This window comes from Rhinatrema bivittatum, chromosome 4, assembly GCF_901001135.1.
Source record: "Rhinatrema bivittatum chromosome 4, aRhiBiv1.1, whole genome shotgun sequence".
Lineage (NCBI taxonomy): Eukaryota > Metazoa > Chordata > Amphibia > Gymnophiona > Rhinatrematidae > Rhinatrema > Rhinatrema bivittatum.
The window spans coordinates 115,641,040-115,661,362 of record NC_042618.1 but is presented as its reverse complement, the minus strand read 5'-3'; the positions used below and the strand labels follow the sequence as shown (position 1 = coordinate 115,661,362).

At 42.0% G+C, this 20,323-nt stretch overlaps 1 protein-coding gene across 7 annotated transcripts in view; it reads left to right on the top strand.

The window, feature by feature from the left end:
• The window catches only part of RGS6 (regulator of G protein signaling 6), an 831,317-nt gene that overhangs the window by 588,610 nt on the left and 222,384 nt on the right, over positions 1–20,323 (top strand). For all 7 annotated transcript variants that reach the window (XM_029598736.1, XM_029598734.1, XM_029598733.1 and 4 more), the window contains exons 6-10: positions 863–914; positions 9,273–9,337; positions 9,825–9,901; positions 18,545–18,626; positions 20,156–20,230. In XM_029598736.1, coding sequence (XP_029454596.1) covers positions 863–914; positions 9,273–9,337; positions 9,825–9,901; positions 18,545–18,626; positions 20,156–20,230 — 351 coding nt within the window. The remainder of the gene's footprint in view (positions 1–862; positions 915–9,272; positions 9,338–9,824; positions 9,902–18,544; positions 18,627–20,155; positions 20,231–20,323) is intronic.

Here is a 20,323-nt window from a genome sequence, read left to right as displayed (position 1 = left end):
TTTAATTTGTTTTCTAATGGTTTTAATGTACCTGCTTTTCTAAGGGTTTAATTGTTTCAATTGTTCTATATGTTCCATGTAAACCGCCATCCAGGCGACAGTTAGTCATTTCCTTGTAAACCGGAGTGATATGTATATTATACAGGAACTTCCGGTATATAAAATGCCCAAAATAAATAAATAAATAAATAAAATGTTTCCCAGACCAAATTTTGCTAGGAGCAAAATTTTCAGGTCTCGATTGCCAATGTAATTTGAAAAGTAACCTGGACAAAGTCTTGAATATGGACCTCAATATGTTAGCCAGAATCACACCATAAACTAAGCATCTATTCAATTCAAGCTTGTTACTGAGCATCTTAATTACTTAACCCATTTTTTAGCAAATAGCATCCCTTATTTATTCACTCAGTAAATGCCTAGTGAAAAAGCCTTGTTTTGACTCCTTTTCTAAAACTTCCAGGGGTCCATTCTCTGTCGTTGGGTGCCCGTCAAAGTTAACTTGCTAACTTGGTTGTGATATTTAGCATCCTGGGTGTGCTGCTGATTATACTCAACTATTTAAAAGTTAGCTGGATAAGTTTATCCAGATAATGTTTCTTCTTTCCACTGCATATCAGCATTATTCGGCTAATATAGTCAGATAACATGTCACCACCCCAGAACACCCTTGATAAATGTTTTTAAGTTAAAAACTTATTGGGCTATGTTAGGGGCGTTCAAACTGGCAGGATTTTTAAATCTCATGGTCTGTCCAGCTAAGAAATTAAATTTGATTTGTTGATCACTTTTGCCTGATTCTTTTCTATAGGGCCTTTTTTTGTTTTGTTTTCTTGGTGACTAATAATGTACTGTTTTACAGGCTCCATACTTTTGGCCCTCAAATTGCTGGGAACCTGAAAACACAGACTATGGTGAGAATTTCCCATCCAGTTTTTAAAGTTAAAGGTGAATGTGTATATGACAAAAGTCACCTTCTCATTATTGTGTTGTCTATCTCTCTTGTGTGCTTCATTCTTTTGCCTTAAGTATTTAAACACTATCTGCTGTTTCTACAATTGGTTTATTCCCCCATCTCTATCACCTTTTTTTCCATATGCACAAAAAGCATCACAGATATTGAATCCTGCTAAGTTGGAATGGAGAATAGTTACAAATCTACCCCTAATTTCATCAAAATGCTGTAATTTTGCAGGCCTAACACCTGATAAGGAAAAGGTGTGTGTTTAGGGTAATTTTTACTTACCGCATCACTCAGTAACATAGCGCTTCGCATAGGTAATATCGCATGGTATAGTAAACTTCCTATTTTTTGGTTGGGGGGGGGGGGGAGAGAGAGAGAGCCTCTGGGGAAGCCTTCACAGTATGTAATTATTTATATGCCTATAGGAGGGACAGCTAATAGCTACTATGGGTACTATCAAGCTAGGGTGAGATAACATAGTACAAAATTTCATCTTTGTGAGAATTTCCTCACTCCAAATGACATCAAATCTTCATCGAGGTGTACTGTGCTGTTCGTACATCTCAATATACATGAAAACCTGGCCTCTGAATCACCACCAACACCAATACCTCACCTCAAACTCTTAGCTGCCCCCCTATAGGTATATAAATAGTTGCATAGTGTGAAGGCCTCCCCAGAGGCTCTCCCTTCTCTCTCCCCCCCCCCCACCCCCCCACATGAAATGCAATTTGAAAAATGTATCATGAATTGTGTTATGGCTGTTTTGGTCATATCGCACAACTTAACGCCAAGAAAAAAAGGTGTAATTATTTCTGGTGTTAAAACTGTGTAATATTGCCCCTCATTTTCATAAATCCCACCCAAATTCCTCCCTAATCCTGCCCCATACGCACTGTGCACTAGTGCTATTATCGCATGCATTAATGCCATAACGCATTTTGATGGATGACCCTGTTAATGAGAAATTGTTCTGGGCAAAAGTTGGTAACCTGATAACTACATGTAGGTCGCTACTTTTTACTGCAAGTACATTTTCATTGTTATTATTAATATATATATATATACAGTTGTGCTCATAAGTTTATATACCCCTTGCAGAATTTGTAAGATGTGCAGCATTTTAAGAAAACGAGTGATCAGACAAAACACGTTATTTTTAATGTGTTTCAAATTAAACTATTATGCATCACAGAGTAGCACAATCATTGTGGCCTCCCCACCCCCAACTAAGGTGGGAAGGCCACAACCAGCAAGGTGCTCCGCCTCTGTAGCAAGAGAGGGGGCAGGGGCTGGGCCAGCAAACAGAATTTAAAGGTGAGTCGGCCTACCCCCCAGCCTCTTCTTTCAGCAGTTTTCCCATCCAGCCCTTCCATGAGGGGATGGCTTATATGGTTCTAACATGGTGTGGTGGGGAACCGCAAAACAGTTGCAGCCTGGGGGCGTGGGTTGACCACGACCCAGAGTACATGGCATGTGCAATTCTTGAAAGCTAGCTGGGTAGAGAATATCAAGTAGCATGATATTCCTGCTCCTACATTGCATCGGTGGGTGACAGCGAGTTGAGTTGACTGTCAATTCTTCGGCTTTGACAGCTGGGATTGGCCTGTGCATCACCCAAAATTCTGTTGGCATGCTTAAGGAGTGACACCTGCACTTTTATGGAGCAGGACTTCAGTGCCCTGCTGAGAACTTCGATGATCAGGATTGAATGCAAGACAACCTGAGTGGCAAGGCTTCGACGGCCCTGTGTCCCCCAATGGCGCTACATTGCTGTAGGATGATACTATAGAGCCCTTGTGAAATTGAAGCATAGCTTCGACGGCCTTGTGTCCATAATGGTGCTACATTGCAGTAGCACGATCCTATGGAGTATTTAGCGAGTTGAAATTCAGCAGGTGAGAGCGTAGTCATCCCTGGGGATTGAGAATATTTTAGTAATTGATGTTTTGTAAATTGAATGAATGTTAGTAATTGTTTTGTAATATAATAGTTGTGTGCTGTGACCTATGCTGCAGCCAAATCCATCCAATAAAGATCTTCTATTGAATAATGAACTGACAGTTGTTTCTTACAAATATGATAGCATGGGACAAGAGTGGGGGGTTAATTATAGATGGGCGAGATGAGGCACTTGCACCTGAGATGGTTGGGGAAATAATAAAATGGTCCTGTTCAAAAATGTGCATACTCTTAGGCCTGGATTTATCAAAATGCGATAGTAAAAGGGGTATGTTTTATGCTAATATACAGTTTATCGCAATTTGTGCTAATTACCTATGTGAAGAGCTATGTTAGCACAAATTGTGATAACATTTTCAGACTTTGTGATGTGCCATACCTGTTGTAATTCCTACATTAAACCACTGGGGGATGAGAGAGAGAGAGATATTTGTACAAGTTTCTCTCAACCTAGCTTGATGGACTCTCTACCTGGGTAACATCAAGCTAGGTGGAGAGAACATTGCCCAAATCTCATCTTTGGGTGAGTTTCCTCTCATTGTATGTCATCAAATCTTCACAAGAGACCACTGTTCTGTTCGTACGTCTCACGTTGAATGTCAAAGTGGCCCCTAACCCCCTACACTAATATCTAAACCTCATCTCGAGTTACTAGGTGGGCCACCCATAGGGATACAAATACCTATCTAGGGAGAGGCCATTATGGCCTCTCTCTCTCTCTCTCTCTCTCTTCCCCCTCCCTAAGCTGGTGCTCCAGGAGCTTCAAATCTACTAAACAGGCCTTTCAGGAGACAAGCCATCACACTACTGAAAAAGGTGTAGTTAAAATTGGCATTAAGTCTGTGCAAGAGCACTTTGCAAACCCAGCCCACCCCCAACATTTTCACATGGGGTAAGCCCTTAACGCATGCAAAAAACACCTTAGCACATTTTGATAAATGACCCCCTTAGTTCTTAATATCATGCATTGTCCGCTTTTGCATCAATAATAGCTTGCAATCCTTTGTGATAACTGTGAATGAGGCCCTTTATTTTCTTATGTGGCAGAGCTTCCCATTCCTCTTGGCAAAAAGCCTCCACATCCTGTAAATTCTTTGGTTGTCTAGCATGAACTGCATGTTTGAGTTCTCCCCAAAGTGGCTCAATGATTTTGAGGTCAGAAGACTGTGATGGCCACTCCAGAACTTTCATTTTCATCTGCTGCAGCCACTGAAGGGTTGACTTAGCCTTTTGTTTTGGATCATTTAAGTGCACCCTATGCGTAGCTTCCTGGCTGATGAATGCAAATTCTCCTCCAATATATTCTGATAAGATCCTGCATTCATCCTGCCATCAATTTTGACTAAATTCCCTGTGCCACTGTAGCTCACCCCCCACCAAAACAGCAGAGATCCACCTCTATGCTTCATGATAGGGATAGTGTGCTTCTCTTCATAGGCCTTCTTGACTCCTCTCCAAACAAGGTGCTTGCTTATGGTTGTGACTATAAAGTTTAAGTTTGGTTTCATCACTCCAAATTATTTTGTTCCAGAAGTTTTGAGACTTCTCTAGAAGCTGTTTGGCGAATTGTAAGCAGGCTGTTTTGCAGTGTTGGTACAGCAATGACTTATTTTTTCATTTTTGTTAAAATATCTCCTTATTGTGCATACTGAAACACCCATATCACTTTGTTTCAGAGAAGCCTGTATTTCAGTAGAAGTTGCTTATGGGTTTTACTTTGCATCCCAAAAAATTTTCCTGGCAGTTGTGTCTGAAATCTTTCTTGGTCTACCTGACTAAGGCTTGATATTAACAGAACCCATAATTTTCCACTTCTTGATCAGAGTTTGAATGGTACTGACTGGCATTTTCAAATCTTTGGATATCATTTTATATCCTTCTCCTGATTTATATTTTTGTTTGCAGATACTTTGACAGTTCTTTTGCTTTCCCTATGCTTCAGTAACCACACATGTTATCTTAGTATTGGGATGTGTGTGGGGTTTTTTGAAAACAAATTTTCCATACATTTGAACTAAATGCACATCATACGTTTTCAGGCTCCAAAGTGCATATATCCTGTTCACTGTGCCAAAGTTTGATTTCCTAAGAAAGCAAAAGTGAAAGGTGTAGTTGCAGTTCTGGCTACTCTTGCTTAGTGTGAAGAGTTTCTCAATGCCTTAATATGTACTTAGTGAAATATGGTGAAAACTAGTATGGCTGACAACTGTTATGCAATAGAGATGTGCATTTGTTTTTGCCGAATTGGAAAATTGCAACGAAATTGTCCAATTCGGCATGTTTCAGAGAGCCCGAAAAAAATCAGGATTTTCCTGTTTTTTTGCAAAAATTCGTTTTTCCGATTAGTGCGCACTAACGGGAGTCAGTGCACGCTCGTTAGCGCGCGCTAACTCCCGTTAGCGCGCACTAACAAAAGCTAACAAAAAGTAACAAAATCTAACGGTTTTTGTTAGTGCGCGCTAACGGGGAGTTAGCGCGCACTAACTAAAAATCGATTTTTCGCGAAAAAAAATACCCGAACTGAAAAAAACCCGACATTTTCCATGGCGGACGAAAAACGAAGAACGACACGAACACAAAAAACAATGCACATCTCTATTATGCAATGGATCTTTGTATACATGCCTGCAGATTTGTAAATAAGCATACTTTACTTGTCAGCAACTATATTTGGGCCTATTTGGAGTAAATTAACAAAAACTAGATGTGACTATGTAGTCCATGCTTGTATTTTGCTGGTTGATGACAGAAGCTGCACACAAGAATTTCTCAAGAGCTAAGAAACTCATTGATTATTTATACACAGACACTAATTACAATCAGACAAGGCACAGGTTTGGAATCTACCCATCATTGCCATTTCAACCTGTGTGTGTCACAGCTTAAGTGTATATTATCAGCCCAAACATTCAAGAGTATGCAAACTTTTGAACAAGACCATGCTATTATTTCCTTTATGGCTATGATTTGTGTAATTGTGCTATTCTGTGATGCATAATAGTTTAATTTGAAACATATTAAAAATAACAGACATGTTTTGTCTGATCACCCATGTTTTCTTAAAATGCTACACATCTTACAAATTCTGCCAGGGGTATGTAAACTTATGATCACAACTGTATATATATTTACATAGATATAGAGATATAGATATACAGATAGATAAATATGCCCCCTTAGAGTATGTGCCAGTAGTAGGATAAGAATAGAAAATCACAATTAAGATATTCCCCAACATGTAAGGAAAGAAAATGAATTCCATAGAGTCTTGATTTGATTATTATCCCCAAAGAAAAGGGACTGTTTCCTATATGTATCTGTCTAGTAGTACTATATAAATGATAGGTAGTAATAGAACAACTTTAGCAAATGTAAAGGATCCATGATACAAAAGTGCTCTTGTTATGATTAGTGTTTATGTGGACCCTTGGCCCGAGGTGAGAGTTGATACAGCTTGTGGGGAGGAGCCCCACAGGTCCACACCGTCAGGAGGTGAGGTGTTGGAGTGTAGGGAAACTCTGGGCACAGTCGAGGGGAGAGCCCCAGAGACCAGGAGATGACCCCCGTAGGGTAGCAGTCTATAGATGGCACTTGGAAAGACTGAAGAAAGAGGGCGCCAGGCAGATCACGGGATATGGGCGCCCGAACAGCCAAGCAGGATATTCTCCGATGGAGCAGCCTAAGGGGGCAGGGCCACAGCACAATGGGCGTAGAGGGAGAGAATGTAGGCGAACCCCCCGAGGCGGAAGACCTGATCCTAAGTCCAGTAGCTCACGTAGACAGGTACCTGGAGTTCGGAGGGTAGCTGGCTGAGTAAAGGAGAAACAGGCCGTGGAGCAGGACAGCTGTCAATTGTAGAATCACAAGGAGCAAGCCCCGAGGAGCGGGGAAGCTCATGGTGGTCTTGGAGTAGGTGAGCGCAGCCCGAGGAGCAGGGAGGCATGAACAGTCTTTGAAGGATACGGCGCAACCCCGAGGAACAGGGAAGGCCGGCTGAGAACTCACAAGTCGCTGCAATAGTTCCCAAGGAGAGCCAAGGTAGAGCAGGAAGCCAGAGGGAATCCAAGAGGCGCAGGGCCAGCCCGAGGAGCAGGGTAGGCCAGGGAACAAGTCCCCCTAGAGCGCACACTGACCCCCGAGGAGCGGGTGCCAGACAGGGTCCACGATACAAGCAAGAACGGCGTCTCAGGAACAAGGTAGGCGTAGGACTCATACGGACCTTGTTGCCAAGTCGGCTTGCTGGAAGCAAAGCAGGAGCGTAAATACCGGAGTCCGATGACATCATCAACAGAGGATGCCCCCGAGGTTCCCACCGAAGTGGCTTCAAAGGCGGGACTTGTGACGCGCGCGCCTAAGAGGACCAGACATCGGAGCCGGAAGTAATGGCGTCCATGCCTCCGCGAGGAGGCCCGTGTAACGCGGCGATGCAGAGAAGCCCGTGCAGTGAAGAGACCCAGGGAGGGTAGGAAAGCAGAACAAGCTGTGAGTACTCGCAGTCGCAGCCATCTGCGACCGACAGGCATAATAGCTCTGAGCTTGGCACATTTTGTGTTGAAAAACACAGTCTTTCTAGTTATCCCTCTTCTTGAATGTATTAACTGAAAGAATACAATAGAGTGTAGTAGTCTGTGGTTAGAAGGCCATGGGGCTTTCTAACATAGCCAGAAGCAGGACATAATGACTTGCACCATTCTCGTACAGCATATGGGATGTCAGTTTCTTTGTAAACTAAGAGAGATCTGACTCTCTCTAATGTATGCAAACATATTTACTTTAGTTTGAAAAGGTACAAGTTTATGTGTGCCACTATTCCTGCTAGTCTTTAGTAATTGACTGGAAACTTTTCTTGATACCTTCTAGCATAATTGAACATGTCCCCAATATTGCTATCGTTTTGCTTTCTACATAGTGGAGTTATGATAATAACTTATGGCTGCAGTGGCAGAGTGTGTCTTTTACTCCTACTACAAACCTGAAAATATCTAAAACATTTGTAAGTTAGCTGCTTCTCCAACAGGGTGTTCAGTACAGCTGATGAAAGTCAGGCTTTCCTCAATAATGAGGGTTCCCAAATCAGAATGAGTTGAGCTTCTTCTCTCACTGTAGGAACCAAGAGGCTCTGGAAGGATAGAATGTGAATGCCTTCACTGTTAGACTATTGCAGCATTTCTTATATTTAAGGTTTTCATATGTTAAACTTTTTCTATATTTTGTTTATACTGTATATTTGGATCTTCTAAACCTTTTAAATCAGCTTGTTTACATAACTGGCCTTGTACAATAAAGTTAACATTAGCATTTGTCTTTTGTAGTGTCAGTTCCTTATCAAATCTTATCCATTGAGATCCAGGCCTTGAAATCTTGTTCTTTACTAGAAACCATTAAATTTAGGTAATTCAGCTTGATTATCTGTCTCTTGTTTTGACATTGATTTCACCCAACAGTTTTCCACCTGCTCCTTTGGGCTTTCAACTCAGTTAGAGCCAGAGCTGGGATCCTGACACCACAAGCCTTCAATTACAATTACCTGGGGATTTTCCTGTATTTTATATTCCCTCCTAACTTACCTAGACCAATCGTTGCAATGGAAGTCCTCAGCTGGAGACCATGCTCCAGGGCTCCTTCCAAAACCCTGCAATCAAGGGCACTGAATCTGGCCATGAGTTATTGCCAATGCATGATGACTATGAGGCCGATATTCAAACATTGCTGAGTAGGAACCTAATTTAGGTCCCTAAATTAGGCACTTATTTTCAGAAAATTTTAGGGGCCTAAAGTTTGGGCTGAAAATAGGCACCCAATTTAAATTTTAGGGACCTAAAACTGAAGTTCATAAACAGCTATTGTTTCTCTTAAGGTTTGTCACCTAAGTTAGGCGTTCAGTACTGTGTACCTAACTTCATTCCTCTGTCCTGGCTCCATCCCTAGCCCTGCCCACTTTTAAGATACCTAAAATGTGGCACCTAGTAAAAATATGTTCCTAAATATAGATGCCCAGCAAAGAATAATATTTATTTAGGTGCCTCTAACTCATAAACTCAGGTGCCTAGATCTTTTGAATATCAACCTCTATGATTCCATCCCCTATGAGCTGTGAACGCTGCCTCCTCAGTATCCTCCACCTCAGCCACCCTGGTGAATGGAAGGCCTGAGCAAGGAATGAAATCCAGGTTGCATAGCATGGCAGTGTGTAGCACACTTTGATACCAACCACTTAGATCCATGTGTTTATTTATACTGTTTCTCCTCCATTAACATACTCCAGTTACAGATGAAATGTAATTCATATATTTATTTCTGCTATAGGAATGACTCTTTTTGTTTATATATTTTTGGCCTCTTACAGCTATTTATCTTTGCAAGCGGACCATGCAAAACAAAGCAAGACTTGAGCTGGCAGATTTTGAAGCTGTAGGTACCAATGTTAAGATTTTCCGATATTTCAATGCAAACATACTATACCATATTATAACATAATATGACACCTGCAATATTATAGATCCTTTGAAAAATCTAGATTTGTGTTATTGAGTAGTAATGGATGAGCCTAATATGGGGAGCTGTTCTTTTCCCATTAAGCTTTTTTTGATTTGCTTGCTAGTTTTGGGATAATAGTTCTCAACTGCAAGCAAACATGTCTGAGTTTCTGAGGAACCAAAATAGGCAAATTAAACTGGTTATTAGACTAAGTGTTTGTAAACATGTCATGAATATTCATGGTTGATATCCTGAAAACCAGAGCTGCATGGGCGCCTGAAGACTGAGAGGTCAGCATCTCTGTTGTAAAGAAAGATACTAGAATGCTATTTGAATACAGTGAACAGTGAAATAGAGATCTGACACACAGTGCTAAATCTCTTTTCTTGATTTGTTCTTCTTGAATTTACTCGCTTGCCAGGAAAATTTAGCAAGACTGCAGAGGGCCTTTGCAAGGAAATGGGAATTCATCTTTATGCAAGCAGAGGCCCAAGTCAAGTAGGTATCATTTATATGCATTGGACAGTGAGACTCCATGAAAGAAATGTAGACATACAATACTATAGGTATCCATTGCAGATAGTTCACAAACAGGTCACAGCAATGAGGATAACTTTCAAAACTATTTGCAGTAGAGCATTTATGCATGTACAGTAAATAGTCACACGAAGATTTACCCTAGTATTTTATAAACTGTGGCAAGAACTGCACAATTTTATAAAATACCACCTAGTTCGGCTCTGAAAGTACAAGTGTATATCTCAGAAAGCACAAAGATTTCTAATGTGAGAAAAGATCCAGAAAACAAGAAAGGAACACTACTGCACGCAGTCAAATAAATCAGGAAAATGTGCAGAATAAATTCAATGTCCACACAGTTTTGAAACGGCAACTCCACAGTATTGTAACAGGATATAATTTAAAGCGGGTCCCCCGACACAGACTCGTGTTTCGCCGCGAGGCTGTGCTGGGAGGGACGACCAGAACTTTATTTCTTCTGTAACCAGTTTCACATTCAGCACTCCAGTTACAGAAGAAATAAAGTACTGGTCGTCCCTCCCGACGCAGCCTCACGGCGAAACACAGGTCCGTGTCGGGGGACCCGCTTTAAATTATATCCTGTTACAACACTGTGGAGTTGCCGTTTCAAAAGAATACATTTCCTCACTCAAAATTATGTGTGGACATTGAATTTATTCTGCACATTTTCCTGATTAATGTGAGAAAAGCACATACTTTTTCTATCTATTTTATATGCATATGCGCATGTATTTTACATGTGAAAAAAATATGTATGCATAAAACCCTGCTTTTTACATGGAGACAGGTATATTTTAAAATATGCACATGTACCTGAAATCACCAATTTGTCAATACCAGTTCATCCAATCCATCTCCAGTTCTCCTAGACCCCTAGTACTTCATCCTGAACTCCCCTTAGTTCATTCTGACCTTTCACTCAAAAATATCAGACAACAGACAAGTCCAGTTTCACTTGTCCAAATCAATTAGCAATTATAAAAGTGCGTGAATAAGTTGGCTAATGTATTTGCGTAAATCTCTTATAAAACAACAATTTCTGCATGTACTTCTTGACTCTGCCCTAGGATTGCTCCTAAACCACCCCTTTTTTGCACCAATAAATGTGTACATGAAACAAAAAAAATGAAATTACTTTCATTTTTTATAAAATAGCATGTACACGAATACAAGCTACTCACGCATGTATATGCTAATTTTTCACACGTAACTCCTTTGTAAATTTATTCAAGTATGTACATTAAAATCTTTCCCAGATTATCAGTTAATCAGTTCTTTCCATTTCATTTGTAGCCGTCTCTTGGTTAGACTTCCCTGTGTCCTAGTAATAATGAGGTCCATATTCAATCATTGACCGGATTGCAAAGTTAGCCAGATACACTTAAATTAATATTATAGACAATTAATATTACAGGCACTATTGAATATAACTGGCTATCTTAGAGTTAGCCAGATAACTTAGCCAAGTAACTGAAGGACAGCTCTATGGTACGACCAGACTTATCTGGATAAGTTATCTGGCTAACTCTGAATATTAGATAGATAACTTAACCAGCTAACATAATTCTTCCCCAAAATGTTTTTGGAATGCCGCTAAGTTATCCGGATAAATTTTAGCCAGATATTAAGGTAACAAGCTAACATTTACCGTGATAAGTGGCCATATATTCATTTAACCGGATTAAATTCTGAGTTACCTGGCTAAATGCTTCTGTATAAGGAACTTGACAGGTCAGATAGTTTACTAAACAGGTGGCAGGTAAAACACAAATAGTCCCCTCCTCAGGGATAAACTGTATCCAAAACCAGATATACTTTTACAAGAAGGCAAAACATGCTCCCAACTTGGCTGCTTCTATTCACAAAGTTCAAAACAGGATTCATTTACATGGTGCTTTAAATGCTTGCTCCAAATGGTAGCACTTGCAACTATTTTATAATATTCATAACATCCTTGCAGAAGGATTTTCTTTCCCACTGGCGAACAACTTCAGGGACATTTGTTTTTCACTATTGCACCCATACTACATCAGTATTCAGGGAAGGTACCTGGGATAATTGTCTAGTTTGCTTACATCTCTGGTTCTCTTCCTTGGAAAATATTACTTCTACAAAGGATTCTGTTCTCAGAATCTTAACGCTTGCCAGGCATCCACTCTTTGGGAATTTACAGGACTGACTCACATTTGCTCAAAGATTTATGACACTTCTCACCAGTCTTTGAGCTTCTTTATCTGGAGTTTATACTCCTTCCCTTGGATATTGGCAGCCCTGCCACAGAGTCTTTTGGTTCTGGTTCTCTCCATACCAAATGCTTCTCCCTGCATGTTGCAGACTCCCTCCAGAACTCTCTCCTTCTCCCAGGACAAGCAGGATGGTAATCCTCATATGGGTGACATCATCAGGATGGAGCCCAATAATGGAACACTTTTGTCAAAGTTTCTAGAACTTTGACTGGCACACTGAGCATGCCCAGCATGCCACCAACCCTGCATCCAGCAGGGGTCCCCCTTCAGTCTCTTTTCTTCCACGCAGCAGTTGCCTCGTGATTCTCAGGAACTCTGTGAGATTTTTCCTCACAACTTTTTCCTCACGGAACTTTTCAAAACTTTTTCTCCATCCTGGGGCCCCCCATCAACTGTCGACCTCCTCTAGCATTGGTAAGTTTTTTACCTCGTTCTTTGTGGTCAGTACCAGACGGTACTCTCATCGGTGTCCGACAACCACTGACCGCGCGCTGCGTTTATTTTTTCAAAAATGGCAACTGGCTTTCGGAAGTGCCTCAAGTGTCCGAGGACTATGTCCATTACCGACCCGCATGATGTATGCGTTTTATGCTTGGGACCTTCCCATGACATCCAACTGTGTACCAGTTCTGCTCATATGATTCCAAAAGGCCGCCGGGCCTGCTTAGAAAAAATGGAACACCTGGTCAAATCTAAGCGCTCGACCCCTGTCTACTCCAGCTAAGAGTGCATCGACTCGAAAGCCATCTTCGTCATCGACCCCATTGCCATCGATGTCTCAGCATCGAGACACCAGTGACCACCAGTGACTGGGATGTTTGCGTTCAAAGCATTGACCTCCTCATCCTTGGCGCTGGAGAAGGATCGGGCCGAGCACCGACATCGAAGAGATACTTCCTCCAGTGCCGGCACCAACAAGCCACCAACATCGGCATCGATGGAAGCACTGACAAAAAAGTCCTGGGGAGAGGAGCCCCCATCCTCCTCTGGACCCGGGACACCGAGGCGTTCCCCACCTGCACTGTTGCTGGGAGCTGAGACTCCACAAATTCCTGTGGACCCTCAGGCAATGCCTATGGAGCCTCCAACTCCAGAAGCTGTGTTACTAACACCAGCCTTCCAGGAGTTCAAGAGGCAGTTCTCCAACCACTTCAAGTTTTTCAGTCGCCACTGGCACCAACTCCCATGCTGAGGCCTGACCCGGTGCCTACCATGCTGGCTCCGCTACTGGAAAGACTGGACACCCTCATCGGCGCACTTCCATCGGTGCCCGTGCCTCCCGGACCGGTGCCTCAGAGGCCGACGATTCCTCCACTGCCATTGACTCCAATTCCTCTGTCATCGAACGATGAAGATCATGACCCGTCGATGCCGGACCTGATTCCAGGGCCATCGAGTATATTGCCACCCCGATGCCCATCAAAAACACTGATACCATCGGTGCCTCCACCGGCCTTGGTGCCGCCTTCACTCTTTTCGGTGCCTCCACTGATTCCATCGGTGCCACCTCCTGATCCGGCTGGATTAGGGCTTCTCCCTCCATCAGATGAACCACAAGGTGCAGGAGACCACCCATACGATCCCTGGGGTGATGATTCCTCTGACTCACAGGATTCTGAGGACATCCCATCCACCTCCAGAGGAAAGGCGATGCTCCCTTCCAGAGGACATCTGATTTGCAAGCTTTATAAAGGAGATGTCTGAAACCATCCCTTTTAAGCTGAAAACTGAAGAGGATGCCATACAAAGGATGCTAGAAGTTCTGCAATTCATGGATGCTCCCATGAAGTGATGGCAATTCCAATCCACGAAGTACTACTTGACCCGTTGCATCGTACCTGGGAGCACCCAGGTACAGTCCCACCGGTGAGCAGGAAAACTGATGCTACCTACCTGGTTCAATCAGTTCAATCAGCTCCAGGATTTCAGAAAACCCAGCTCTCTCACCACTCTGTAGTGGTTGAATCCACTCAGAAGAAGGCAAAGAGGTCCCGTATTCATTCTTCTGCCCCTCCTGGCAAAGAGCAGAAATCTTTGGACACTTTTGGATGCAGGGTGCTCCAGGGGTCTATGTTGATGGCTCATATAGCCACTTTCACTGCTGTCCCTGCGCCTAGTTGTCATGGTGGCCATAATATCCAACTAGGTAGCCACCAGTGACTGGTTATGCAACTGTGCCCCACTTTCATACAATGAGTAGGGTGTTTCCAAGATCGTGGATGACCCGGTTCTCTCCCTTCCCTTTGGGGATGGGAGATTTGGCAATTGGCTTTTGAGAAGTAACCTTAGAAGGTTCCCTCTCAGAACCTTGTTTTCAGTTCCAGGAAGGGGTTGTTTTCATTCCCCATTCTCTGAGTGGGCTTTATAAAATATTTTCATATTGGGTCAGACCAAGGGTCCATCAAGCCCAGCATCCTGTTTCCAACAGTGGCCATTCCAGGCCATAAGAACCTGGCAAGTACCCAAAAACTAAGTCTATTCCATGTTACCGTTGCTAGTAATAGCGGTGGTTATTATCTAAGTCAACTTAATTAATAGCAGGTAATGGACTTCTCCTCCAAGAACTTATCCAATCCTTTTTTAAACACAGCTATACTAACTGCACTAACCACATCTTCTGGCAACAAATTTCAGAGTTTAATTGTGCGTTGAGTGAAAAGAATTTTCTCCGATTAGTTTTAAATGTGCCACATGCTAACTTCATGGAGTGCCCCCTAGTCTTTCTATTATCCGAAAGAGTAAAAAAAATGATTCACATCTACATGCTACCTACCTGCCTCTGAGTGGCAGTCGCACTCTGTTTCCTGCTGGATCTGAGAGTCCATTTCGGCAGGAGTACTCACTCCATCTTTGCACTTCTGTTCAGCGGAGTTGCCTCGTGTCAGGTTGCAAGCTATCCTGGACTTGAGCCCCCCACAGTGTTAGGGATTCCCTCTCTTGGAAATCTGCTCCCCAGATACAGATAAAGATTTCTCCCACATGGGGGATTACCTCGTCTGATACCTGCTGGGCACATCATGCATGTTTTACTTTGTGACTGCTCTTAGCATCAATGTCATATTTGGATGGTACTTTTCCTCTGAAAGGAGGGTTCTATCCCCTCTGCAACCTGATAGCATGTGTACCTTCAGACAAATCACCATATACATAGCTGCATATATCAGGGGATAGAAGATCTTGAAAAAGAGGCCTTGTGCCCTTGTTACAGTCAGTTAAGGGTTGTCATTTCCTCTTGTCATTTCCTTTTTCAGGGAAACAAGTAACTTACATATGAATGTAGAAATAACTGTACATTTCTACAGATCGAAGATCACGCCAGAAAGGGGGAGAGGAAGTGAAAAAGGAGAAACTAAGTAGTATTTGTAACAAGTTGTCTCTCAAGCATGTTATAAGCATCTTTGGTGTTTGTGGGATATAAATGGAGATACTGGGGCTTTGTAATGAAGATGTAAATATGGTTATGAGTCTGATTGATTCTGTGAAAATATCCTCAAATCAAGATGAAAATGATACGCCAAGAAGCATTGCTCAAAGAATACTGCAGCAAACAAGCTGTTTGGGAAGAAACTGAAATGAGGGAGACAACAAATCAAAGACCACAGAAAAAGCGGACTTTCCCTAAGACACCATGATAAAAAAAAAAAATGTATATTTATTTACAGCTTCTTAACTGTACCTCAAGATGAAATGCAGACTAGTTTTGGAAACAGTACACTGCTCACTTTTAGCTGCTTCAGATTTATAGTACTTTTTCTACATTTTTTGTTTCTTTTTTACTTTTTATTTATTGAAGTTTAAATTTACATGACAGAAAAAAAAGACAAAATTCCATTGAAGAGAAAATATACAATGCATACCTTTATATAAAAACAAATAATGAAAATTTTAGACCACAATAAAATCTGGGATTGGTGCGTGCAAGGGGGTGCACACTTGTGCACCTTGCACATGCCGAGCCCTAGGGGAGCCCCGATGGCTTTCCCTGTTCCCTCCAAGGCCGCTCCGAAATCGGAGGCTACATATAGCTACATATAGCCTCCGATTTCGGAGCGGCCTCGGAGGGAACTTTCCTTCTGCACCCCCCCCCCCCACCTTCCCCTCCCTTCCCCTACCTAACCCGCCCCCAGCCCTACCTAAACCCCCCCCCCAACCTTAATTATTTAAGTTGCATCTGCCTCTGGGCAGGTGTAGGTTGTGCGTGATCCCCCGGCCTAGCAGGCTTTTGGAGGCCTCTGGCCACGCCCCGGACCGCCCCCACCCCGCCCCCTTTTTCAAGCCCCGGGGCATACGCGTGTCGCCGAGCCTATGCAAAATAGGCTCAGTGGGTGTAACCCCCCTATGCACGTAAATCCAGCGCACAGGGCTTTTAAAATCTGCCCCATGGTGCGTAAAGCTAATACCCTCTGTCACTTGATCAAAAACAATCTACATCTTTGCTGGGTAGTTCTGGCAACATCAAGAAAAACAGATACTTTACCACCTAAAAAGAAACAAGATTCAATATGAAAATACTTTTTTAAAGTCCATTCTTCATCAGGTTTAAAAAATAAATCACTAACAGAATGGCACCAATCTCGCTGACAATTTTCCAAAAAGGCAGTTAAATCCACATCTCCTTCTAATTCCCAGAATCTGAATCATTACCCTTAACATCTAATGCCCTTCTAATTTTATTTGGAAGCTAATGCCCTTCTAATTTTATTTGGATACCCTTAACATCTAATGCCCTTCTAATTTTATTTGGAGCACTGGCTGGCCGGCGCCATCTTTAAAGATGACCGCCGCCATCGTAAAGATGGCCGCCGCCATATTTAAAGATGGCTGCCACCGTCGTAAAGATGGCCGCCGCCATCTTTAAAGATGGTGCCGGCCATCCAGTGCTCCTACCATGTGACAGGAGCCGGCCAATGGCACAGATACCCTGTCACATGGTAAGGGCAAAGAGCCATCGGCGCCATCTTTATGAGTGGCAGCCGACGGCCCGAGAACGGGAGATCGCTCCCGGGACCACCACTAGACCACCAGGTAATTTTAAAATGTTTTGGGGGGCTCGGGAGGATGGGGGAAGCTAAGGGGTTGTTTTTAAAGGGTCAGGTGGGTTGTTTTTTTTATTGGGCCATCGGCGCCATTTTTGAGTGGCAGCCAAAATGGCGCTGATGGCCCGAGTGCGGGAGATCAGTCCCCGCACCCCCACTGCACCACCAAGTAATCATAAAACGTTTTGGGGGGGGTGTTCGGGAGGGTGGGGGAAGGTAAGGGGTCAATTTTAAAGGGTCGGGCCTTACTAAAAAAAAAATAACAATGTGAATCGGAACCTATTCCGATTCACATCACCACCGATCAGATTTCTTTCCCCCTCTAGCCGAACCCGATCGTTAAGACGATCGGGCACACGATTCACATCCTTACTACCAACCTTGTTTCCCAGCCTCATGCATACACAGCTGAGCAAACATTACATGCCCTAGATTGCAGAAGAGCCTTGTTGCTTTACCTAGAGAGAACAAAAACACTCAGGTCTTCAATCCAGTTGTTCATTTCTTATGACACAACTAAGAAGGGAACAGCAGTTAATAAAATAATTATTAAGATGGTTAACACAATACATTTCATATTGCCACACAAGCTCAAACATAGAAGTGCCTACTGCAGTAAAGGTGCACCAGGTGAGAGCAATGGGCACATCAATGATCCTTCACAATATGACATCACTCCAAGAAATATGTAGAACCACCACATGGTTACCATGTACACATTCTTGAAACATTACTGTCTTGATAAAGACCCATGCAAAGTTCATTTGTACAAGTAGTACTCAAGAATATTTTTAAATAAATAACACAAACGTCCTACAATGTACCAACCTTTCAAACTAAAACCTAGTTCAAGTAACCCTCAGTTGCGTAGTCCAGTCCATGTGGCTACTTGGGATGCTTTTCCATGGAGAAAGCAAAGTTGCTTATTTGTAACAGGTGTTCTCTATGGACAGCATAACAAATAGTCATACAATCCCTCTCTCCTCCCCAGGAAATTCACAAAGCTTTGAAAGAGACTGAGACTAGAGTGAGGACACTAGCATGGAAAGGAGTGTGCATGCTCAGATAGCAAAACTCATACTTTCTGAGCTAAGAGAGAGAAACAGTTGACTCGGTGCCATCAAATGACATCACCCGTCTATGCAGCAGTTTGTTATGCTGTACACAAAGAACACCTGTTACAGGCATGCTAGTTCACTATATTTTATATCTCTTCTTATTGTACCACTCCATTCTGTCACTGCATATTCATATTTGGCAAATCATCAGAAAAAAAAATGGTGCAAAAATCAAGAATTTTTTTTTCTGTTTACTCACAGAATCGACAGGAAAAAGGATAAAACTGAAAGAAAAATTTTGGACAGTCAAGAGAGGGGCTTCTGGGATGTGCACCGACCAGTGGTGAAGTTTACATTTTTCATGCACTATACGGCTAAAAGTCACATTTTGTACATTGTTAGCTGACCCATAAGGACCATAAGTGAAGGGAAACCAAATGATCCAGCATAATATTGTATGGTTGAAAACAATTAAGTCTGAAGCAGTAAGGCCAGCAACTTTCAAAAAGCTATGTCCACTTGCTGACTTCCCAGAGATAAGCAAAAGAAGCAAAATCTGCGCACTTAAGCAAAGTAAAATATATTTAATTGTTACAAATCAAAGTGCTTGCCCTTAAATCCAGTGACACTAACATTTCAAACAGGATGATTTTTAAACTGAATGCAGATACAATACAATTTTTCTGTTTGAATATTTATCATTCAAAAAAAAATACAAACACCCCTTTTTCTCCCTCAAAGACCTTAGATTTGTTACTTAAAGTTTTCTTGATTTTTCTATAAAATTAAATTCCTGAAGCATTCTTGCTCCACTTCAAAGCACTATTGGCTCTGCTGTGTCTGCAGTTCAGTTGACTCCATCTAGGATGAAAGCAGTTATAGCATGAGTCCTGAAACCCACTGAGGTTCTCAGGCGTGTAGCTTACCTGGCTCATGATCTCAAGTCTGCTGCCTTTACCTTCAGAGTCTTAACAGGACTACATAAACCCTATAAGTAGTTGTCTCTTGCAATTTTGTTTGCACTGAGCATGTGCAAAGTCTCTCAACATGGCTCCCTGCCTCCATTGCCACAACTGCATTTCGTATAAGTACTGTGCCCCTCACTGTTAGTTCCTCTTAAAGGGGAATTCACCAATGCTGACAAAGTGAATGAAAATTATACAAAGTCTGCAGGTAAAAAGTACTCTGGGCAGTTTGAAAACTGATCTCCAAACTACTATCCCGCAACCAATCACCATCATACTTATTATTCAAAGAAACCACTACAATGTTTGGATAAATGCCTAATGGGAGTACCAGCTAGATTTCATCAGTATATATACTGGGTATATATAGTATATATCCAGAAAGACCAAGGCTCTTAATAACTTTCCTCAGTGGTGACATGAAGATATTAAATAGGAAATGGGAAAGAACAGAGCCCTGGAGGACCCTACAGCAGATTTCACTTAGAAATGACATAACAATTATTTAGACACCAACTCTGTTTGCCCCACACTATTTTTTCTGCACTGTTTCACAACGTGCATACTTTTGGCTGCTGAAGGGAAGGCAATTGTAAGGCAGGGGAACTTGCTCCTTAGTTATTTTTATTGTTCAAACATATATCGGAATAAATACAGTATAGTATGCTGAAATCCTCAAAATATCCAGAGCATGTTTAATTACATTCCCCTTTAAAAAGCTTTTTGTCTCATATAGATCCATCTTACCAGAGCAAAGAAAAAAGAGTCAGTTAAAACATAGCATGTTGTTGATTTGTAATTTAAAGCTATACTTTTGCTCTGGTACTTCTGTATATGTAAAGGGGGTAATATACTCTATGGTAAGATATGAATGTAAATAGTAATCCGGTAAATGTCTCTTCTTCAGCCGGGTTGTGTGAACACAACAGAAATGGACATCAGAAAGTGCCGTCGGATGAAAAATCCCCAGAAGATCAAAAAGGTCAGTTTAGATCAAAGTAAATTAGAAATATACAAACATTGATGTCTCCTAATTATTTTTGTATATAGGTAGGTAGATAGATTAAAAACTGCC